Source organism: Danio aesculapii, chromosome 11, assembly GCF_903798145.1.
Source record: "Danio aesculapii chromosome 11, fDanAes4.1, whole genome shotgun sequence".
Lineage (NCBI taxonomy): Eukaryota > Metazoa > Chordata > Actinopteri > Cypriniformes > Danionidae > Danio > Danio aesculapii.
In genome coordinates, this window is record NC_079445.1 from 12,635,375 (window position 1) to 12,661,233 (window position 25,859).

The 25,859-nt window shown below is 34.3% G+C and overlaps 1 protein-coding gene across 1 annotated transcript in view; it reads right to left on the reverse strand.

Moving 5' to 3' along the window:
* Positions 1-7,193: 7,193 nt before the first annotated feature.
* The window catches only part of pank4 (pantothenate kinase 4 (inactive)), a 124,811-nt gene continuing 106,145 nt past the window's right edge, over positions 7,194-25,859 (reverse strand). Inside the window, exons 2-11 of the mRNA XM_056468824.1 lie at positions 25,305-25,417; positions 22,690-22,777; positions 22,321-22,472; positions 22,175-22,230; positions 21,173-21,222; positions 19,022-19,126; positions 18,534-18,634; positions 13,829-13,897; positions 13,501-13,734; positions 7,194-7,872 (exon numbers count right to left, since the gene is read on the reverse strand). Coding sequence (XP_056324799.1) covers positions 13,506-13,734; positions 13,829-13,897; positions 18,534-18,634; positions 19,022-19,126; positions 21,173-21,222; positions 22,175-22,230; positions 22,321-22,472; positions 22,690-22,777; positions 25,305-25,417 — 963 coding nt within the window. The 3' untranslated portion in view covers positions 7,194-7,872; positions 13,501-13,505. The remainder of the gene's footprint in view (positions 7,873-13,500; positions 13,735-13,828; positions 13,898-18,533; positions 18,635-19,021; positions 19,127-21,172; positions 21,223-22,174; positions 22,231-22,320; positions 22,473-22,689; positions 22,778-25,304; positions 25,418-25,859) is intronic.

Consider the following 25,859-nt stretch of genomic DNA (forward strand, 5'->3'; position numbering starts at 1 on the left):
TTACAAGAAACAATAAAACTTATTGACACTTTCTTAAATATTTCTGAATACTCAATTAACTGGAGTAAATCTGCTATACTTCTGGTACATTCCGATAGAGTGGATGTGACATCCCAAACATCACAAATCCCTCTGTGCACCAACTACATCACATATTTAGGTATCAATGTTTTCCCCAGGCTGTCAGAGTTGTTTGGTCTCAACTATACCCCACTACTTAAAAAAATAGATGACGACCTTCAATGCTGAATGAACTTACCACTATCCATCATGGGCAGAATATCAGTAACCAAAATGTCCATACTCCCAAAAATAAACTATTTATTTTCAATGATTCCAACACAGCCCACTCGTACCTGGTTCAAAACTCTAGATTCAATTATCACAAAATTTTACTGGAAAAACAAGACCCCAAGAATTAAATTGACAACCCTACAAAAACCAAAATCACAAGGAGGATTAGAAGCACCACATTTTTACAACAATTTTTTGGCAAATCAGCTTCAAAACATACACAAATGGATTAAACCTAACTCATCAGAATACACCTGGCAAGATATTGAACAATCAATCTGCAAAGACATTAACATTTCAGAATTACCTTTTCACAGTCAAACAATTAAGAAACATCACTGTTTTAAAATGCCGACAAAAGAAGCAACTCTGACAGCCTGGTGGAAATTCCATCAGGTCACAAATTCCCCACTCACTCCATCTAAATACACCCTAATCTGGAATAACCCTGATTTCGTAGTTAACAAGAAACCACTCAACTTCCGCACATGGGCAGATAAGGGAATCACACAACTTCAGCATATCTTTAATAATAATAACCTGGCACAATTTTCGCATATAGCCCAGACATACAGCATTGGGAGTAATTGCTTCTTGGAATATTTACAAATCAAATCGTCAATTAAATCAAAATTACTTAACCAATCAATCAATCTAGACCTTCCCCCTCAAATCTCAGAGTTTATTATTTTATCTTACTACAAAAAATTGCTCTCCCAAATATACAAAATGATATCAAAATCAGACAATGCATTAGTTCTACCAACTGCTAAATGGGAAAAAGACTTATCCATCAAATTTGCAAAAACACATTTTCCATGACTAAAACTGCTAATTTACAACTTATACAATATAAAGTACTTCACAGATCACATCTAACTGGGCAGAAATTATTTAAAATGGGTTTCACGTCAGAAATTTGTTCACATTGCACTTCATGCCTTATGGCATTGCACCTCAATTAAAACATTTTGGGAAAAGGTTACTGACTCACTCTCCAACTTAATGGGATGTCACATCCCAATGTCTCCTTCCCTCTGCATATTAGGTGACATATCCACAGTAGATATAAATAATACAAATGGTCGATTACTTCTGGTGGCGCTAACTATTGCCAAGAAAACTATCCTCATGAACTGGAAATCAAGAAATACCATTCACATCTCATCCTGGAAAAATTTATTAACAGAATTCATCTCCATAGAAGATTCTCTTTGCCTGAAGCCATTCCCCAACAACACCTTCATCAGTACAAAAACAAGAGGGGAGGGGGGAGAGGGGGTCAGGTAGAGGTAAGAGAGAAAAAAAAATGTCTTTAAATATCAAATCTAATTAAAAATAAATAAATTAAAAGGAAAAAACAAAAAGTTTTTCATATTAATCTTATTAATACTACCCCACATTATAATTCGTTATTTACATACTTCTTTATTTCCCCTTTTGTTCTATTCATTCTCCTTTTCTGTTTCTATCAAATTTTTTTATTCTTTAATTTTTTTTAATTATTTTTGTTTATTTAGTTTTTTCCTCTTTTTTTTCCACAACCAAGTTACATATAACTTCAAAGGTAACAATAATAATAATTATTATTTGATTTAATGGAAAGAAGAAAGAGAAAAATAAAATAAAATAAATAAATAAATAAAAAACTCCTTGCATATACTTACATATACTACACTCACAGGGTAAGTGTGGCGTGGGCATGGCAGCCTGTGCACTGCACGGGACTGATCCATGCCACACGTCATACTTTTTTAATGCATCACAAAGCAACTGACAAACAGTATACACTTTAATGATGATTTTATACCTTCCACCACCTCAAATTATTGTGAAAGCTGTTGTTGTTTTTTATTATTAGTAGTATTATTATCATCATTATTATTATCGACGTTAGTATATCATAGTTATCACGTTTATCGTTCCTCCTCTCGATCTTTCATTCATTTTTATTATTATTATTATTATTATTATTATTATTACTATTATTAATAACTAATCCTAGTATTACCTAAATTCTTCTTTTCAATATAATTCTTTACTTTGAGTTTTTACTGTCTGTATATTATCATAGTAATGTTTTTTTTCCTTCTATCAATATTCTCATTGTCTTGTCTGCTGCAAATTGTTTCCACTTCCTTTTCTTCTTCTACTCTTTCCTCCCTTTCTTTTTTTCTCTCCTTTTCTAATTTTCTAATCTTCTATTTCTTCTCTTTCCTTTTTCTACTTATTATTATCATCATTATTAACATTATTTGTTCTCTTCCTGAAATCCCAACCCCCCCTCACCTCCTCACAATTATTATCAATATTATTACTTCTACTTTTGTTATCATTATTATTAGTACTGTCCTGACTTGTCCTGTTATCTCCTCATTATCATTATTACAAGTATCTCTACCATTGTCATTATTCAGGTTGCTGTAGTTGTAGTAGTAGTCATAGTAGTAGTAGTAGTAGTGGTTGAAGTTGTAGTTTGGGTTTTGGAAGTAGTAGTTGAAGTAGTATCTGTAGTAGTAGATGTCGTTGGTATAGTGGTATCAGAAGTGTAGTAGTAGTAGTAGTAGTAGTAGTAGTAGTGACCTTGATGTAGTAACCGGCAGTATGGATGCCATCTTTACTAGCACTCTAAATACCGTGGCACCCATCAAACTAAAAAAGGCTAGAGAGAATAAAACTACACCATGGTATAATAGTCATACCCGCGCTCTCAAAACAGCAACCCGTGCCCTGGAACGTAAATGGAAAAAAACTAATTTAGAAGTCTTTAGAATTGCATACAAAGACAGTATGTCCAGCTATAGGAGGGCTTTAAAATCTGCCAGGGCTGAGCACCTCCGCAAACTGATAGAAAATAATCATAACAATCTTAGATTCTTATTTAACACCATTGCTAAATTAACAAATAATCGGTCATCTTTGGAACAAAACGTTCCACCGCAAATTAGTAGTGATGACTTCATGAATTTTTTCAGTGATAAAATAGAAGGCTTTAGACAGAAAATAGGAGATATTAAACTTTCTGCACCGCCTTATACTTCAGATCCAGTAAACACGCCACTGAATCTAAACAACCTACAGTGCTTTAAAATCATAGAACAGGAAGAGCTAGACAAAATTATAAATAGCTCTAAATCAGCTACGTGTATATTGGACCCAATTCCAACAAAGTTATTGAAAGAATTGCTACCTGTTATAGGAGAACCTCTTCTTAACATTATCAACTCTTCTTTATCTTTAGGCCATGTTCCAAATCCTTACAAGTTAGCTGTTATTAAACCTATTATTAAGAAACCACAACTGGACCCCAGCAACTTAGCTAATTATAGGCCTATTTCAAACCTTCCATTTATATCTAAAATACTAGAAAAAGTTGTTTCTGCTCAATTATGCTCCTTTCTGCAGACCAACAATGTTTTTGAAGTGTTTCAGTCAGGTTTCAGAGCTCATCACAGTACAGAAACTGCATTAGTGAAAATAACCAACGATTTACTCTTAGCTGCTGACCAAGGGTGCATCTCGCTATTAGTTCTACTCGATCTTAGTGCGGCATTTGACACCATTGACCATGGTATCCTTATTAATCGCTTAAAGTCTACAGGTGTCCAGGGACAGGCCCTACAATGGTTTAAGTCATACTTATCTGACCGTTACCAGTTTGTGAATATTAATGGACAGCCTTCACAAATCAGCCCAGTAAAATACGGGGTGCCTCAAGGATCAGTTTTAGGCCCTTTGCTGTTTACAATATACATGCTACCCCTGGGAGACATTATTAGAAGACATGGGATCAGCTTTCACTGCTATGCAGATGATACTCAATTATATATTTCAACTAAACCTGACGAGACGTCTAAACTGTCCAAGCTAACTGAGTGTATTAAAGATGTTAAAGACTGGATGACCAACAATTATCTTCTCTTAAACTCAGACAAAACAGAATTATTACTTATTGGGCCTAAATCCTGTACACAGCAGATCTCACAACTCAACCTACAATTAGAGGGATACAAAGTTAGCGTTAGCTCTACTATAAAAGATCTGGGTGTCATATTAGACAGCAATTTAACTTTTAAAAATCATATATCCCATGTCACAAAAACTGCTTTCTTTCATCTGAGAAATATCGTTAAGTTACGAAGTATGCTATCCATCTCAGATGCAGAAAAGCTAGTCCATGCTTTTATGACTTCTAGGCTGGACTACTGTAATGTTCTGTTTGCTGGCTGCCCAGCATCCTCTATTAATAAACTTTAATTAGTACAAAATGCAGCTGCCAGAGTTTTTACCAGGTCTAGAAAATTTGATCACATCACCCCAATTTTATCCTCCTTACACTGGCTGCCTGTTAAGTTTCGTATTGAATTTAAAATATTGCTTCTTACATATAAAGCTTTAAATAATCTAGCTCCTGTTTATCTAACCAATCTTCTGTCTCGCTACAATCCAACTCGCTCTTTAAGGTCTCAAAACTCAGGGCTTCTGGTAGTACCTAGAATAGCAAAGTCGAGTAAAGGAGGTCGAGCCTTCTCATTTATGGCTCCTAAACTCTGGAATAGCCTTCCTGATAACGTCCGAGGCTCAGACACACTCTCCCAATTCAAAACTAGATTAAAGACCTATCTGTTCAGTAAAGCATACACTTAGTGCACCACTTAGGGGGCTCCCACACAGGTTATGCATCTTGTTGATATACACTGTGAACATCAGCTACGCTAATTATTTTCTTTATTCTCCATTTCCAACTGGGGATACTCTTCCCGAGGCCCTCAGACTATGCAGAGTCACTGATTCGATCCAAGACCAACGACGAGATGAACCAAGGTTTCCATATCCTGGACCAGGCCGAATCCTGAGCAGCTACTGTGATGGTCATGGAAGAGTGGAGAACATGAGACTGATTCCTGTGACGCTACAGGGACAGACGAGTCTTCGCTGAGGACAGCTTCCAGCCTCCGCCACTGAGAATGCAGCTCTGCAGAAGACGTTTGGCCAGCGGAGAAATTAAAATGATTGTGCCCAACTGAGCCTGGTTTCTCTCAAGGTTTTTTTTCTTCACTTCCGCCATTAGTGAAGTTTTTTTTTCCCTCTCCGCTGTCGCCACTGGCTTGCATGGTTTGGGATCTGTAGAGCTGCGCATCGTTGGATTTGCCCTTCAATATTTGGACTCTCAGTAGTGATTATTAAACCACACTGAACTGAGCTCAACTGAACTGAACTTAAACACTACAAACTGAACTACACTGTTCCTATTTACTGTGACCTTTTATGTGAAGCTGCTTTGACACAATCTACATTGTATAAGCACTATACAAATAAAGGTGAATTGAATTGAATAGTAGTCGTTGTCTGTGTAGTAGTATCAGAAGCAACAGACGTTGTTGATGTAGATGTTGTAGTGGCAGTCATTCCTGTAGTAGTATTAGTAGTAGATGTAGTAGTAGTATCAGTGGTAGTAGTCAATGTAATAGGTTCAGTAGTAGTACACATTGTAGTAGTAGTGGTTGTGGCTGTAGTAGCAGTAGTAATAGTTGTAGGATTAGAAACTCTCTGTAGTAGTAGTAGTAGTTGGTGTAGTACTTGGGAATTATTTTTATTATTGTAGTGGTTGTTGTTAATGATTATTACTGTTGTCCTTTCTTGCTTGTTTACTGTCATTATTACTATCATTATATCACTAGCATTGTTGTCACTCCTTATACAAGTTACTTGCTTCATTTAGTGACTGTTATTGTTCCTTTTGTATGTACTCTGACCTGTTTACCAAGTTACCTTTACATGCACACGCACGCACGCACGCACACACACACACACACGCACTTGCTGGTACTTGATTGTATTGTTGTTGTTTATAGTATTTTTGTTATTGTTTCATTTTATTTATATTTGCATTATCTTAAATTGTGTGCCTTTTGTATATTCTAAGAAAAAAAAGTAGCTGTATATAATTAAAGTAAGATTTATGAAAAAATAACATGATTTCCTTCAAGTGAAACATGAGCACACATTGTTTGCATCTTATAAACACAACCATGCCTTAAAAATACATTGTATTATTATAAAAAAAAATTGGATGATATGAACCATAGGACTTAATTCCTGGAGAGCCGCAGCTCTGCACAGTTTTGCTTTAACCCTATCAAACACAGATGATCCAAATAATCGAAGTGTTCAAAAGAGTCATGAACACCTTCATTAGTTGGATCAGCTGTTTGATCAGGGTTGAAGCAAAACTGCAGAGCTGCAGCTCTCCAGGAATTGAGTTTGAGACCTATGAATTATAAACTAAAGACATAAATTACATTTATAAACTATTCAATTGATTTAACTTTTTTATTTCTATGGTCTGGAGAAAATTGCTAAAAAATCTGACATTACTGACTTTTGTAATATCACATTTAAAAATCAAGCCTATAAAAAATAAATATTATATGCTAGATGTGATTTTCCATTCGCGTTACCTGATTGCACTCCAAGTCCAGTTTCTCAGAACACACAACTGCAATCCGAACATTGTTAGAAAAGGTGCTGATGCCAAATTATACTATACAGGCAAATATTATTTGTCTTATCATTGTACACCAAATACACTCCTGTAAGACAACTTATCGTACTAATTCCTTTTTTTTTACAGTTGTCTGTTAATTTACGTGACACAAAAGTCAGCTATATGCATCCATACTCCAAGCCTTGATCACTTTCTTCAGTATTGATCAATTTACTGTTTTTACAGTAAATACCAAACACTGGCAAAATATAAAGTCGCTGTCATCAACCCTATCAAACACTAATGACAAAATGCTAGAGATTACAAAATGTGTTCATTTTATATTGTTGAAAAATAACCGTCCCTGGTGGAAGGTCAAGTCGAACGAGTAAGAAAAAATAAGAGACCCAAGTTGAATTAGGACAGTGTAAAATATATTTGACAGAATTATGTGATTGTCAAGCCTTTTTTTTTTCTAAAATCTTGAGTGTCAATATTTGCAAAGAAATTGTACCTTTAATGAACAGATTTCTGTTATATTTACATTTGATTTTACAATATTTAAGGAAAACAAACTTAAAGCATTAGTAAATTCAACCTGCCTTTGGCCAAATGATAAAATAGTACAGTTTTATTTATTTACCATCTGACTGATGACTTATTAAATGTGTCATATTCTACACCACCAATTCAGAATCATCACAGAATCATGGCACAAATGAAAAACCAACCAATCAGAATGAAAAAGCAATCAATGTGTTTCTCACTCCATTACCATTGGCCTAAAATACTGTGCTTTACTGTCCAGTGCCCACAAATTGATGATTGTTATACATTGTCTTAAACACCATGAAAATATATATTGTCTTATGCATACACACACAACTGTCTGTCTCTCTCCCAGCTGAAAAGAGAAGAAACAGTGAGGCAATGCTGGACTGTAGAACCCTGAAATGGATTTTAGATTACATAGATTTCCACAGATGGTAGAAAGTGAGGGCTGCATCAGACTTGAGGACAAATGCATTGCATTATAATGATGCAATATCTGAAGCAGGCACTGCAGACTCTGCTCCCTGCATACTCAGCACCTGAGTGGAAAAAGAAAAGAAAACAAAAGGTGTCACTTTAGCATTTGCCTTTATCAAGAAAGGTAAAGAAATAACTGTAATACAACACTGACATCTAGTGTTAATGGATCAATATTGTGTGTATTTAGGTCTTTTGTAGTAGTACCATTCATTCATACCATTTGTAGTTTTACCATTCATCATCAAAAAACAGTGTGGTGATTCAGAAAAAATCTGTTTCTCAAACTACACTGCAGTTTCCCCAAAGGTTTTTAGAAAATGGCTTTTGTTTTTTTGCACTGCTTATTTATTGAAACAAAATCACCATCCCCATAAAATGTTGTCATGGGAACAGGTGCTAGCCATTAAAAGACAACAGCATCTCGAAGAGATATAATTCAGTATGGCAGTAACAAAAGCGGTGAGTGAAATATTGTGAATCATTAGTAAGTAGTCTTGTGCCGGTTTCATTTTAAACCAAAAAACAAAACAGGGAAATACACAAAACGTGTTCACCAATAAAAGATTTAAATAAGTCTGTAAAGGAAACACTGAATAAACAAACACTTACACAGTAAAACACTGTTAAATGTAGAAGTATGACATTGTTATATCATTCAACTATAATCCAGCAAATCCAGTTTCACCACTCCCTCTCCCAGTGACTACTTTAATTTACAATTCTCTTGGCTCCCATTCTACTCAGGTTAAGAGTTTGGGTGTCTTTCGGGACAGTACCTGTATTTCAATCAAATATGAATAACGATGCGCGAGGCTCAGACCCACTCTCTCAGTTCAAAACTAGATTAAAGACCTATTTTTGCAGTCAAGCATAAACACAATGCATCACATAACAGCATGATAAATGAGCGTCTTCCATGCAAGTGAGTGGGCTTGTCAGCCACCTGCACGACACACTCTTCCTGTCTTAATGCACCAGACATTTCGTTAGAAACACTTCTGTGCTTTACATATTTATGTAACTGCCATTTCCATTCATAGCACCTCTTTTTGCCTTGAGATTTTTTCCTATCTCGTTAAAATACACTAACAGCAGCTACGCTAATTGTTTCGTTGTTCTCTATTTTCACCTGGGGAGACTCATCCTGAGGTCTCAAGAGATCGTGCAAAGCCATTGATGTGATCCAAGTCCTGTGAAGAGATGATGCCAATCATAGAGGACTTCTAGAGGTCTCTATAATCCTGGACCAGGCCATATCCTGAGCAGATGCTGTGGTGGTCATAGAGGAGTGGAAAGCATGAGACTGATTCCAGAAAGAGCCCAGTGACAGACGAGTCTCTGCATTGATCTTGTTGGCCAGTCTACTTGCACCTGCAGCTTCTCTACGATGGATGTCCATTGTTCTCCAGACCCCGGCGCCTAGACTTCAGCTCTGCACCAGAAGTTTGGCCAGAGGAGAAATGGTCGTGCCCAACTGAGCCTGGTCTCTGTCTAGGTTTTTTTTTCCTCGTCAAATGGTGAAGTTTTGTTCCTTGCCACTGGCTTGCTTGGTTTGGGCACTAGTTTCTGGTCAAAGTTTCGCATTGACTTTAAGATTCTCATCCTTACATTAAAGGCTATTCACAACATTGTGAACCACCTTCTTATTTGTCTGCTCTTCTCCATATTCATGTTCCCTTAGATCTGCCTCTTCTCTTCATATTTCGGTTCCTTCTGCTCATCTCGCTATCATGGAGCATTGGCCATTTTGTAGCTCTGCTGGCTCTGGAACTAGAAGTCATTACTTTCAGAAATCGTGACTCGAGTTGTACCTATTTAAAATGGCATTCTATTCCTAAATCTTAGTAATAAAATTTAAATTGCTTAAAATCTTTTGCATATGTTGTACACTGCATGTACTATAAGTCAGTACAATGGTAGCTGAAATATAACATGAGCAAGTCTACAAGCAGAAATTGGAGCAGTGCCTGAAACAGAAAAATGTGTGTGAAGAGGTTTAAAACACATCTCTGTCAGAGTAAAGTTAGGGTTGAGGGTGGTGGGTGATGGGTAAGACACCTCTGGAGACTATGTTTCCATCTAAAGATACGAATTAAACTTATGAGCAAAACAGGAATGTCGATAAAAAGATGTGTGAATAAAGCAGTGTTTCCATCCAATGAGTCAAAGAGAACAAAATTGTCACTTCCTAATTAACTGGCGCCAAATATCAAAAGTAAAAACTAAATTTGCTGTGGTAGGAGAAGCTGCATGAATATTTTCTTCATTTAATAGAATTTGCCTCAGAAGACAAATGTCGACATGCAACGAACGTGTGGTGGTGTGTGGACGAGTGAGACTTGGAGCACAGAGGCTCTTGATTCTGGAGTTTATTAATAATATAACAATACTATTACTGAAATAGTGTTTTAGAATGACCAAAACAACTTTTCAGATGTTTTATAATGTGCTCAGCCTGCTGGTTTGTCCATTCACACACACATTATCATCACATGATCTCTTATAACAAAATCACATGACTTTTTTGTGTTTTAATGGCCCGTTTCCACTGAGTGGTACGGTACGGTTTCGGTTTGGTACGCTTTTATGGCCGTTTCCACTGTCAAAAAGCGTACCAAACCGAACCGTACCGTACCACTTTTTCGGCACCCTTTCGAAAGGGTACCAAACACGAGAAAGGGTACCAAAAGGCGGAGCCACACGCGCAGCTGAACGCTATTGGTTTACAGAGAGGCGTCATTCGCTTGCGCAACAAGCCAGAATGAAAACAAAAAACCCGCCATGTTTGAAAAACAGCGAGAGATTTTAGCGGAATTATAAATACATATAATAACGAGCCATGGTCGATCTGGGCTCAAACAAACCTTGTCGTCATCTTGATGGACAGCCACAAATTCAAGAAGAAGAGCAGATTTACCCTGTGCCCCGTAGTTTTTTTACGAGCCAGTCTGAGGCGCGAGCGGTTTCGCTTTCTTGCTTGCGCTCGCGCGCGTCTAACATTATATCTGAAATAACAAACTTCTTGAGCTGATGATAATAACCTGCGCTTGATTATTGACGTGCTTTTAAAACCCGATCCTGTCAGACACTGATATACGCGAGAGTAAAGCGCGAAGAAACAAAGGAGAAGCCGGAAAAAAAGGAGCACATTAAATACGGGCGAAATGTCTACTTTATGTAGTTCTTCTGTAGTTGGGAACATATCGGAGACTGTAAGGGGCTGTATGTGTTTATATATGTTCATTTATTTATTTAATATAATTACAGACGTTGCAGTAGGCTGTTTCGCACTATCATTGATCTGCAGTTATAATCAACTCATGTTCATTGAAAAGTTAGTAATAAACATTTCTACACAAGTATTTATGTGTAAAGCATCTGTTTTGTGAGAAGTGCTTCTCATATGATATGTGAGCGACCCGTACAGCTTTATTGTAGACATTTCCTCGAGCTAGAATGACGTCGACTGAAACTTTCTGTCATACACCACGCCCACCAAAAGGGTACCCTTGTTAGTGGAAACGCAAGCCTGATAAAGGTGACCCGTACCAAACCGAACCGTACCGTACCGTACCAGTCAGTGGAAACGAGCCATAAGTGTTTCCATCATAGTTTATGCGCACTTTTTCTTATCGAATAAAGCGTTTATCCTACTCCGTTATGTGCATATGTTTTATATGCTCATTTTCAAATTGTATGCGCATCATGGCGTTTCCATCAAACTTTTTTTTAGGTGCATATCAATAGGTGGATGTATGAGTGGCAAATAAGCTAAATCTGTTTTTCAATAGGGTTCGATACTGACCTATCTTCAGCCGTCATTCACCAGTCTTTCGGGCTGACTGCTTATGGTTTTCATCATTTCATTATTTCGCTTAAGCCTTTTTGGATTTACAGTATATTTGTTGTGTTTATTTAAATATCTGACGTAAACAAATATGTAATAGCTAAGGAAAGACACTGTGCATTGTTTTCATGTGACTTTACCAGCTAGCCTACGGGGTAAAGTTGCACAATGTGATATATTTATTGGTTTTAGCTTCTTTACCAATTATTGTGATTAATTGTTAACAAGTTCTTAAGTTTTAATTTGTGTGAATTATTCTTTCATTTTATTAACAGATAATAAATATTCAGCAAAGCTGAATCATCATTTGCCATTGCACATGCAAGTTCTTAATGTCAAATATCAATGCTTATTATTATAGTATTTATGTACAACGTAATTTTTTTTTACAAATCGTCACCAGAGAATTATAAGGTTCTATTTGACATTGTCAAAATTAAGTTATTCACATTTTCTTTTGAAATGACATCTTATTTACATTGTGATGTGAAGTTGTTTACAATTTAAGACTTTTTATTTAAAAAACAAACAAAAAAGTTATCTACAAAGTCAAACTTTAGCTTGGCTCTATAAGGTTCTTTCTATGAGTAGAAACACTATACAACTAATCAGGATCAGTTTTCTTTGTCAATCCACCAGACTACTCCGTTGACAGTGGGAAAGAGCAGAAAGAAACAAAATCAGAGTGGATTAAATAACACTGTGCTACACAAAGTTAAAATGAAAAACTGAAAAGGTGTAAATGTGATGATTTAGAAGCATTTTTTGACATTGAGATGAAGTGTTAAATTTTACATTGTTGAAATAGAAACAGTTATTAAAAAATGTAATTATTAAATGTGAAATATTTTTATTTGTGTATATAGAGTCAGTGAAACATTTTTCATTGGTTATTAAACTTTGTTACACTCATTTGCTCATTGTCTGTTTTCTTTTAAAGTCTTTAAATTTAATATTAAGCTTTGAAGGGCAAATAATTAAATTCATGGGGCATAATTCATATAAAGCATATAATTCAATAAACATTGCAATATTAATTACATAAAATTTACATCTGCACTAGACAAAATATTTAGCACAGCCTTGTATCCTTAATTCAAATAAGAAAAAATATTCATTCTTAAACATAAAATAAACATCAACATATTGTTACAACACCAATTTACATGTTTTAAATTAAATTAATAAGCAGAGTGATTGTATTTATTGAAAAGTAATGCTTCAATGAATGATCTGCCAGAACCTTATAACTCTAAGCGGAAAATTACTTTTTGCAATTCTAATTTCTATCTAATTTTAGAATTTCTATCTAATTTTAGGTTCTATCTGAATTTGCCGTTTTTTTTACCCCAATTTGCAAATTGAAGAGAATTTTGATCATTTACATTTCGAGTTCATTTAGGGTCTCTGTCATGTTAATGTATAAAAGAGAACTGTTACACACACATTTTTTGCTTTATGGAATGCAAAAACTTTTAAGCTCAATATCTCTAGATCATTAAGAATGCAGATAGAAAGGCAACAAAATGACACTCTTTCTTAAACTGTTTCCTTGTATTTGCTTAAGTAGGCCTAATTAAATAAATTAATAAATGGGTGATTAGTGGACGAATGGCTTCAATTAGAAACAATCAAATTCAATCTCATTAATAGGAAGAAATACTGTACAAATGTCATCCAATGATTATGAGGACATCACAGAGAAAACATGCACATTCAATTTTGAGTAAAAAGTAAAAAAATAAATAAACATTACATCAATCAAAGGAAGGAGAGGAGGACAAGGTGGGGAGGGGATTTCTCTAAGCTAACAATTTTATCTTAAAAAAACAACTCTTACATTCTTTAATGTTGTCCTTGGGATTTTGAAGGGACCTCGTATTTGAAGACTACACTGAAGATCTTGCCTCCAAGACGCTCAGCCAGCCAGGAGTTCTTGATGACGGCTAGTTTAAGGCTCTCACAGCTGAGCATGGCATAGTAGTTTGTGTGGATGGCTCGACCCATACCTTCGATGATCACCAGATCTGTGCCACGCTCCCTGACAACTGTGGCCAGGACTTTGTCAAGCCGACTGAAGAATTAATAACAAAGGGAAAGGACACAGTTGTTTTAGTTTCCAACAAATAAAACAAACACACACACAAATGGGATGAAAGACGTTTTACCTCAGGTCTAAACAAGGAGAACTAGAACCATTCTGCACCAAAGCAAGCCGATCCTCTTTGAGTGCACTCCTGGAAAAAAAGGAAATGTTCAGGCTGCTGAAACTATGTTATTTTAGTACACTGTAAAAAAACATAAGGGTGCAATTTCAGAGGAGCCCAAGTCATTACTCCTCACGTTGTGTGAAATAAATGGCAGCTATATTGCTGCAAAAACATACAGTATAACAGGCTACATCTTTTGGTTGGATGAATCACACCAGCATTACTAAAATGTTTTGACGATGATGATGGTTGGAATCAAGGGACAAAGGAGGTGTACATTAGGTGCACTGATGGGGTCTTTACAAATAAATGTTGAGAAACAAAGTTTAGTGGATTAAACACACATTTTTACAGACTTCAAATGATTGACATGATCAATGTTTTTTAACCGTGTCGGTAGTAAGTGAATGATATTCAGTATATCAAACAAAAAAAAAAAAAACCTTTAGATCAGGGGTGCTCAACCCTGTTCCTGGAGATCTACCTTCCCGCAGAGCTCACCTGCAACCTTGATCAAACACACCTGTCTTTAATTACCAAGTGCTCTTTCAGATCCTATTTAGTTGGTTTAGTTGCATTTGATCAGGGTTGGAGCTAAACTCTGCAGGAAGATAGATCTCCAGGAACAGGGTTGAGCACCCCTGGTTTAGATTATTTAAAAAACATTTCAAATGAACAGTCACTGGAATGAAGAATCGTAGATTTACTTAATTTATCTATAAATACATTTGTTAAGAAACATTTTCAAATTTAAGCATTAATTATTATTTTTGAAGATCAACTTTCAAAGAGACATTTTTGGAGAACATAATGATAACTAACTTCAGCTATACTGTTATAAAGATCTCATTGATTCACGTACATTACAAAATTTAATGGAACTTGGGCATATACATTTGAAGTCAGAATTATTAGCCCCACCCGCCTTGAATTTTCTTTTCTTTTTAAAATATTTCCCAAATGATTTTTAACAGAGCAAGGACATTTTCACAGTATGTCTGATAATATTTTTTCTTCTGAAGAAAGTTTTATTAGTTTTATTTCGGCTAGAATAAAAGCAGTTTTTCATTTTTTAAACATCGATAAGGTCAAAATTATTAGCCCCTCTAAGCTAATTTTTTTCGATAGTCTACAAAACAAACCATCGTTATACAATAACTTGCCTAATTACCATAACTTGCCTAGTTAACCTAATTAACCTAGTTAAGCCTTTAAAATGTCACTTTAAGCTGTATAAAAGTGTCTTGAAAAATATCTAGTAAAATATAATTTACTGTCATCATGGCAAAGATAAAATAAATCAGTTATTAGAAATGAGTTACTAAAACTATTATGTTTAGAAATGTGCTTAAAAAAAAAAAATAAAAAATCTCTCAGTAAACAGAAATTGGGGAAAAAAAAATAAACAGGGGGTCTGCGCAGGATTTTTTTTAGTCCAACTCCAAGCCACTCTTGCAAGGTTTTATTCTACACTAGTCTGCTCCTGCTGTATATTTAGTCTTTGTTCACCCGCTGGCCACTTAGAATAATTTTCTACCTGAGCGAGGAGACTTTGTGAGGAGACTTTGTGAGTGCAACCTTAAACCTGAGGTTTCAGTCTTGTGACTGCTAAAGGGTAACACTTTGAGGTATTATCACATCAATTCGAAATTCAATTTACTTCACCAGTTCTGTATGCCCTGTACCAAATACTTATGCAGACAGTGTACTAAGCTGGTGAATGTATGTGTACTACAAGCAAGACATTATATTGACCCATGTTAGAAATATACCAATTGGCCTTTATTTATTTAAACTTTGGCTGAAAAACATCTTGCTAGGCTCCTGAAGAGCTTACATGTCTAATAAGAAACCCTCTGGATTTTTTGGTACTTTAACATATTGAAGACTGTTTAGATGTGTGTTATTACAACTATATGATATAAATCAATATATGCTTAATTAATTATTATTTTGTATTATTTTTCATCTGTAGTATGAATAGTTTTGATGTCAGTGTGAAAGATCATTAACATAATGGCGACAAGTAAACAACTAGGGTTCAGCATCACACTTGCATTCACAGAAAATTTTTAAAATGCTAGCTTACAAGCTACTTCAATAGCATAATAATATTTCAGGTAACCTTTTAAGAGATTTGTTTTAGTTAAATAATAACCAATACGAACATTTGATGAAAGACACCTCCATTTTACTGTTGAGGGATATATAAAAAAAAAAAAACAGAATGTCAAATTTTAATGGTGCAGCCGGTGATTGTCTTCAAAATCATTTTTGTATGAATTACATATAAATGTATTTATATGTAATTTTATATTCTGGGTAAGGCAAAAAAAACAAAAAAAAATGTCATCCAATTAAAATTTGTCAGGCCGGTAATTCCCATAATTCTGATAAGTAGCCCAAACTGTTTGACAACAATCGGAGACTTTTACATCTGCACAGTGTGCATGTTCGCCGCGTTCATGTGCACACGAGAGAGCAACGGCAGTAAAAACAAATGCTGAATCAAAATTTTAAATCCTGAATCAATATTGCACTTTTGCACGCTGGAGGAAGGATGACACCATGGCTGAAGTATTTCTTTTAGACAGGCAATGTTATGTTTTAAAACTATTTTAGTCACGCAAACAAAGTCCCTTTAAGGCAAGTCATTTCAATCGGCGGACATTTTTGAGACACTTCTCGGGCAGTATGCTCTGGCATTCTGTTTAAATAGGGAAACATCAAATTCTCCAAAAATGCTAGCTAAGCTTACGATTGTATTTCATATTAGGAATCACCAATAGAATTAAACAACATCTGTGTCTTTAGCTTCATTTCTAAACATCCAAATCACACAAAATCTGCAGAAACTCTCGTCTGGTCCGAGTCTCTCTTCCGGAGTATCGTCAGTCTATAGACCATTTCAATATGGGGATATCATTGGTCCAGGAATAGTTCCTGCTTGTTGTAAAAACTATTTCAGAACTGTAACAAGAAGTAATTCAGCCATAACTAATGTTAACATGGCCGTCATAAAAAAAAAAGTCAATACATGGAGCTTTCGATTCTCAGAAGCTTTGGAAAAAAATGGTCTGAAACAGGAAATACATTAGGACCATTGTTATTGTCATTTCACTCAGCAGCCATCTTTGAAACGCCTCTCGGGCAGTATGCTTGGGCATTCTGTCCGAATGAGGAAACCTCAAATTCTCCAAAACTGTTTGCCAAGCTTACCATTACATAACATATTAGGAATCACCAATAAAATTAAACTACAACTGTCTTATAAGTTCTGTTTCTAAACGTCCAAATCAAACAAAATCTGCATATTTTCAGGTTGCCCAAATGGTCGTTCTACACCATATCATCCTCTGGATAATGCTTCGTCAGATCGCGCTGCTCTTTTAAAGTAATTTATGAGAGAGTGGGACCAGCGATTTTTGCATGCATGAAATATTGCACATTATGACAAGTTTGCTACACAACTGAAAACATGCTAGATATAATACAGATCTTTGGTTGCAATTGTAGTATTATAAAGTACTATAAAGTTATATAGTATCTGGCGAATGACATTATCTAGTGGGTTGTCAACTAGGGCTGTGCGATTTGGGGAAAATATCTAATTGCGATTTTTATAACAGATATTGTGATTTCGATTTGATTTGCGTATTAATTTTGTACTCAATCATCAGCTCAATCTGTATCGTAGCTTCTTACTGCTTAAATGCAGTGAGTGTTAGTTAAAAAAAGAACTGAATAGATATTAACTTAAACATTCATTCAAATTTATTTTTAAATATTCAGAAATGAAACAATTTTTTTTTCTCTAGAGCAAGCAGTAAACACGAATAAAATGACCTTCCCTTTCTGCAAATAAGTTGAACTCAAATGAGGGAGATTATAGCTTATTATGCAAACAAAAAAATTATAATTATAAAAATACAGAACACTCAGCTAACTAACATGGCTGAAACAACTATGAAATTGCACTTTGCTTTTGCTTGCTACTAGATTGAGAGTCACTGGCAATACTTTCAGTTGACTTTTTAGCAAGACACTCATATCACCTCAAAGCCTGTGGTGCGTTTTTAGGTGCTGGTTGTTGTATTTAGTCATGCTATGACAACAATTCTATGACAGCTCTTACAAATGACCTGTTTTGTTCAGTGTCTGTGTCTTTGAAACCTTGAACCAAAATATTCTCATATTACTGATGTCCTGTTTTTCTTTGATATTTGTCTATTAATGCTTCTGAAGTGGCAAATGTAATCATCCTACTTGTTCGCGCTTTCCAGTTTGTTTGTTTTTTTTTATTGTGCGCTTTCTGCAAATCTGAATGGGCAGAATTAAAGAATACTTATATACTGTATATTTCATATCGCAGCCTCTTGCGATTAGCTAATCACAATGTTTCAAATTGCGATTTGATTTTGATTAATCACACAGCCCTATTGTCAACTGTCATCTTTAAGAAGGCATGGCTTTGGACGGCATGGGAGGGACTTTGTTTTTAAAGCTATTATGCTTACGGATAGCATTTTGGCAGATCACCTACTCTTTTTGTAAGAGAATTTTTTGGGCATCTTGAGACAGTTAAATCTGGTTTGGGACAAACTAAACACAAATTTCATAAGCCACAAAATTGTTGCTAATTTCATTAAGGGTGAACACTCACTGAATGACAGGGTCCATGGCAGCAATTCTCTCTGTTAGGATCTGCAGCTCACTATTAGTGACATCATTCAGGGCGGGACCTGAGTTGCTGGCAAGCACAACCTTAAAGTAAATATGCTCATATGTGTAACTGATACAAAGCAAACCTTAAAAAGCAGTGGACAGTGACTGTATTTAAGTATATTTGTACTTTATCCAAGTTTTTTGGCATATGCTTTTAAGTCAAAGACTCACTGAAATTAATGATTCGGTGAGAGTCTCCTGTTAAAAACTCACTTATTCAAAGTAAGCCCACTTTAAAAATGCCTGAATAATCTCACATGTCCATTTCCAGTTTTGGTTATTATACTATGTGCACAACTTTTGTTAATAAAATAAAACTCAATAAGTAGTTTTATCTTTAATTTGAGTACAATTTTATTTCGTCCATGACTGATGAAAAAGCCAACTACTTATCAAAGAATATTGGAAACCATGTTGTTGACTTACCTCTGTGCCTCTGATGAGGAGCTCTCTAATGAAAGGGAAAACCCCAAGAATAATGTCTATTCCACTATTATCTACGAAAAACAATGCACATTTATGAGGAGGACCCTGTAAAAGAAAGCCAGCAGGCATGTTTAATCAACAACAGGAAGAATTCAGACTGTTGAATGTGATTTCAAACTAAATGTTCAATTTAAAATACACACAATGCTTTAAAATAGATTTACCATACTTTTTTTTTTTTTTTTTACAAAACAGTGACTATCCCAAGATCATTATAGGCAAAGGCATTTTCATAATAATAACAACAATAACAATTATAATAATATGTCTACATATAAAAAAATATTTGGATATTCTGCAACTGCAATTGATTCTGGAACTCACTCAAGAGTAAATTACAATCATAATACTGTGTGGTTAACTGGATTTTCGATTACTTTTTCTGACTTTGTGACTGTTGTGATCTATACATCTACAGTATTCAGCATAAATGAGTAAACCCCTCACAGAGCTCTCTTTTAAATTAATGTTTTCTATGGGATGCTTTAATAATATATTTGTATATAAACAGTACCAAAGCCAAAACTGAAACTAATCTAACACAACTTTACAGTCACTTCACAATTTTGTTAAACATTTTTTATAACAAGAAAAAAGAAACATAAAATATACAATTTAGTTAAAATGTTGTAGTTTGTTATTAATATATATAATTTTTTTTTTTTTTTTTTTTTGCTCGTTTGAATTTAAATTAAATTTTTATTCCAATTCTTAAAGATGTTAGGTGACCAACTCTTATTTTAACACATATAACCATTTCATAAAAATTTGTTTACATGCAACAAAATAACGGCTATATTTACTGAGAAATATATAAAATATTCATTTTCAAAAGGGTCACCCATTCATGCCGAGAACTTTGGCTGTCTGTCCATCCATCCATCTATATTCATGTTATTTTTTTTAAGAACCATAATTTATTCATGGACTTCTATGTTGGCCAGTTGTGGTCTGTGCAATAACTTTGAAAAGTTTTGAGCCATCTATTATATTTTAATGTTCCACAATATTAAATGTTAATAATTACAATAGGATATTAAATTTGATAGGTGTCCCTCACATTGTCCTACTACAACATTAAAGCAAAATAGAATAGGGCTACGCGATATTGCAAAAAAAAAAATAAATAAATAAAATCAAAATAAAAATTTACATGATATGTTTCATATGATTCGATATCTATAATTATTAAATATTTTAAAAAAATAGTATTTAGGAATAGTAGAATTTTTTGTTATTTAACCACTTTGTTTTAATTTACCAACATTACGAAGGCAAATAATTTAAATAGACAAAAACTAAAATATTTAAACAAAATATCGAATCTTTTTATAATAAAATAAACGTAAGTGTTAAAGAGACTCTTAAACTTGATAAATAAAATGTTACAAAGTGTGTGCAAAGATTAACATCAACAGATGAAAATCTGTAAGGTGTCAATAATAATGATACAGTAAACTAAAACAAGTTTAATTTACTTTTATAATTATGTAACTAAGTTGCTATTTACGAGAAGTAACTAGTAACTAGAACTAATTACATTAATAATGTGGACAACACAGCTGAAATGCCAGCTGTCCGCTTTTAGCATAACTGAATCTCTGCCTCTTTATTCAATTGACCAGGGGATGACAGGTCCCCAGAATTAACTCCATGTCTGACTGCATTACCCAAGTCCTTTATAACGGTGGTCTTGTTTTGAGGAAAATAAAATGCTGGTCTTGTTTAAAAAAAATTGACTAAAATATCATTGATGTAATCTTGGGAAATGTTGTGTTCAATAAAATGCCTGAATTGTTTCTATTAATGACCCGTTGCAGATCACCATATCAGTGTTTTTTTTTCCACCAAGATTTTACACTCAAATCATCTACATAAGAATGTGAAAAATGGTATTTGAGGCTCAAGGTAATTTCTATAGTCTGAACTCTTATTCAGCTATGCCTAGGTATATCAAGGTTTCATTCTATGACAACTTTCCAAATAAATTGGACACACCCAGTCAAGAAACTGTGTATGAGGGCAGCTAAACATAACTTCAATATCGAAACTGAGATGCTTGTTATACTCATTGTTTATTTAAGATCTGACCTTCATTCTCTCAATCCACTGGCTGTAGGCATCCACAAGCCATGGCCTCTCTGGAAGAATAAATTGAACATTAAATGGGAAATGATAAAAAAAAAAAAAAAACAAGAAATGTTTCCGGAGCACCAAATCTATTGACATTGAAAACTGTAATATTAAAATCTGGATTAATGGCTGTTGGATTGCAGCTTTGCCATCACAGGAATAAAAACATGTTAATACTCATGCTAAAATAAAAACTGTAATTTGTAAACTGTAAATTTTGAAATTGCATAATTCATTTGTAAAATATTGTATGAGATGGTGGCTCAGTGGTTAGCACTGTCCCCTCACAGCAAGAAGGTCGCTGGTTCGAGTCCCGGCTGGTTGAGTTGGCAATTCTGAGAGGAGTTTGCATGTTCTCCCCTTCTTAGTGTGGGTTTCCTCCGCGTGCTCTGGTTTCCTCCATAGTCCAAAGACGTAGTATAGGTGAATTGGCTGTAGTGTATGTGTGTGAATGAGTGTGTATGGGTGTTTCCTAGTACTTAGTTGCAGCTGAAAGGGCATCTGCTCTGTAAAACGTATGCATCATTAAAATCCAAACTCATGTTTTTAAACATTAGTTAATGCATTTTCAGCTAATATGAATTAAATTTGAATGACATAAAGATGAAAATGATAAAGTAAATACATTTATAAGACTAACATGAGCCTTTTAAAAAAAAATTTGATTTTTGGAGGATTGTACCTTTAAACAGTAAACATCCTGCTACATCAAGAAATTAGAGCAGTCCTAAATACTCTATCTCTTTGTGTATATTACATTCAGTTTTATTCCATTTAATAAAATATTTCAATACATTAATATTAAAACAATGTTTTTTGAAAAGATTATTAAAATAATGCAAACTGTTTTTGTTTATGAAGCATCAATTTCATGATCGGGATACAACAGTACCTCTGCCTCATTGTAAGCTCAGAAAAATCCTGTATGAGAGTAAAAAAAAAAAAAAAAGGTTTTCATACCTTGCAGTTGTTGTTTTGCTTGCTCAAACCCAAACTCTGGATCTGTTTCAAGCACACTGAAAAACAATTGAATAATACACCTACATGTAAACAAAACATCTAAAACATAGCTGAAAAATTCCAAGCATATTTAAAGGTACACTTACTCTGACACTGCTTTGGCTCCCCAGTCAAATACATTGCCAGCCAGTAGGCCTTTGACCAAAGTAAACTGTCTCTGCTCCCAGCTCAGCTCTTCTACTGATTTCACCACTTTTAGATAATATTTCAGAGCCATGTCATTCTCCTTCTGCTTGATCTACATGCAAACAGAGAATTAGATGAACTCCTCATTTTTATTAGACACCAACAACTACAAAACACCTAACCTGGACGACCATTTAAAATAAAAACAGATTGATAGAAATAGAAAAATCAAACACAGAAAATATTTACAATACTTGGGAGATTGAGGGGGACTAATAAACTGTAAATTGAGGCAGCACTGGGAAGATGAAGGATGATTCAAAGTAAACCTTAGAGTAGGGGTCAGGAAAGTTGAACTCGTTTAAACAGTGTTCTCTTGTGTCTAAAAGACTTCTGACGGTGAGGGATCCATAAGCACTAGAGACAAGAGGAGAGGCAGGCTACATTAGTAGAAGAAACACTCATCCAGCAACAATTAAGCTCACACACACACACACACGCGCGCACGGGCTAAATTTACACAACAACGATGTAGACAAAAGTTTTCCCCTTGTTTAAAAAAAAAAAAAAAGTTTCTCCTTTACCCGACAATGTTTTTAAAATGATTCACGTTTACACATTAGTGACGATATCCAAAAATAAATTAATATATTTTATAAAACGAATAAAAAAATAAATTCACATAAAACTACCACTAGGGTTGAGTATCGTTACAATTTTATAGGATTCCGTTTCCAGTTTCTGGAAAATCGATTCCTAGTTTTAATTCCAATGTCAAACATAAAATAAAATAAAGTAATTTAGGCTGTTAACGAGGGAATTCAGGTTAATTTTCATCGATCAGATCACAAATGGACAAACACTTTACAATAGTTTGTATTAGCCAATGCTAGTTAATGCATTTACTAACATGAACAAACAATGAACGATACATTGATTAAAGTATTTGTTCATGCTTGTTAACCTTAGTTAATAGAAATAAAGTTGTTCATTATTAGTTCATGTTAACTCGCAGTGCATTAACTAATGTTAATGCACACCTGTCCTCCTGTCTTTACCCTGGCTCCCAGTTACATTCAAAATAGATTTTAAACTAATACTAGTCTATAAATCACTAAATGGCCTAGGACCTCAATGCATTACAGATATGCTCACTGAATATAAACCAGATAAAACAGATCACTTAGATCATTTGGATCAAGTAAATTAGAAATTCCAAGAGGTCAATGAAAGCAGGATGAATACACCTTCAGCTACTGCGCCCCCTGCTGCTGGAATCAGCTTCCAGAAATGATCCGATGTGCTCCAACATTACAGTAGGTACATTCAAATCAAGACTAAAAAACACATCTGTGCCTTTACTGAATGAGCACTGTGCTACTTCCGACAGATCACACTATTAGGTCCTTCTTTTCTTTTTCATTGTTTTACAACCAGTTTTAACACATTTTAATCTGTTTTGAATAATTTTTTATTATTTTAATCATTTTTATTCTCTTGTTTCTTTTATTATTGTTTATGGAAAGCAATTAGAATTACCATAGTGTATGAAATGTGCTATATAAATAAACATGCCTTGCCTTCCCTAATGTTGACAAGCATGAATTTGGGTTTTAATAATGCATTAATAATTGTTAAACTATGATTTTCATTATTAGGTCAGGTTAGTAAAATACATTAACTATACGCCTAAAGTGTGACCAATAGACAAAGGAGACACATTAGACTACTGATGCAGTTTTTATAATTTACAAACAATCGTATTAAAAGTTCCAGACCACTTAAACACATTTAATGAATAGGCTAGCCTACTATATGCATTAAATAATAAAATTATAGATAACCGATTTCCTTTATTTCCGATCTACTAGACATAGACTTTATTATATTTTTACAGTTTTAATACATTTATGCTTTAGTTTTTCTAAAATTCGTTTAATAAATATTATTATGTATTATATATTAATATTAATATTATTATGCAAATGATCAGGCAAAGAATCGTGCAAAGAAAAAAATAAATAAAATCAAATGCAACACAATCATGCCATGTTTTCGAGGTTAATTTCGCATCCATAAATGCTGCTTTGAATAGAATACATGTATTAAAAGACATTAAAGACTTTACACATGAAATAAAACATTCACAAAGCTGTATCTTTTGGAAAACACCAATTTACAGGTGCTGCATGGCCTTCAGTTTGAATAGAATGATGCAGATTTTAAAAATCTGGAAAATAGCAGAAGTATTTTGCAAAAGAAAAATATTAAACATATTGGGACCGTAATAAAAGAACATCCTACTTCATATATTTTTTCGACTCCAATACAAAAGCAGTGATTACACTTGACTTTGCTATAGCTTTTTACCACATGTAGCGTTTTGAGCACATGTTGCAGTCCGTTTAATGTTTAGATTATAGCAAATTCAAGGTGATGGCCAGCGCAGAAGTTCCTGGCAGATTGTCAAGTGAAAAAATAAGAATTTGCGCATGTACAGGAATTGATAAGAGGAATCGAATTTTTAATTTTATAACAAGTATTCGATTCCAGAATTGGAATAGAATTTCAATTCCCAATCCAAACTACCACATACCCCGCCACAGTTGTGTTTGTTTGCTCTTGCCTTTAATATACACCAACCAAAACGCATATTAAAACACGAGCATGATATCATCTTTTTCAAAAACTTCCATTCAAAATCTGTTTTCACATTTATGCATTTTATATGCAACAGAAATGCCGTTGCCATGTAAACAAACAGGCAAATCTCATTTGAAGATTGCTGTTTTTGACTGTAAACGTTGTTGTGTAAACAGCCCTGTATCTCGTAAAATATCCTAATGTCTAATAAGATATGATAATGAAATTTATATATCAGTCAAGCTGAAGAATGAGCACAAGATAAGCCTGGGTTGAGGAGGAAAGTTCATGCTGCTCTTACAAAGGCTGGTGCCGAAGAGTCTGGAGTTTGTGACAATATTTCTGACGAAACTTCTCCGCCCTCTCCGCAGCTTCTGGTTGGTCTTTTTGACTAGCCACTGCCCGCTTCACGACCTGTTCAAAAGCAAAGTAAATACATATTTAAGCAAGTAAAAAAATTAACAAAATTAATAGCTATTTTTCGCAACATATTTTAAATAATGTGTCAAAAGCCAAACATGTCTACATTCACTTTTTATTCAGTATAACTTTTCTTTGCATACAATGACGATTTTAAAAAATTTAAACTTTAATGCAACTAAATTTGGAAAAACAATGTATAAATATAACACGCATATATACATATGTGTGTGTGTGTGTGTGTTAATAAATGTACAATGAGGAAACTTCAAATGTTGTATGCAATTGAACAGACAATATGGAAATGTTCAGGTATTTTATTGCAGTTTTAAATTATGTAACAAAAGGTGGCTCACTTAGCTGACTTATTCATTTGTAATTTTTTTGTTAATTTTGTTAAATGTTTAACTAAACTTGCCACTGGTTGGACACTACA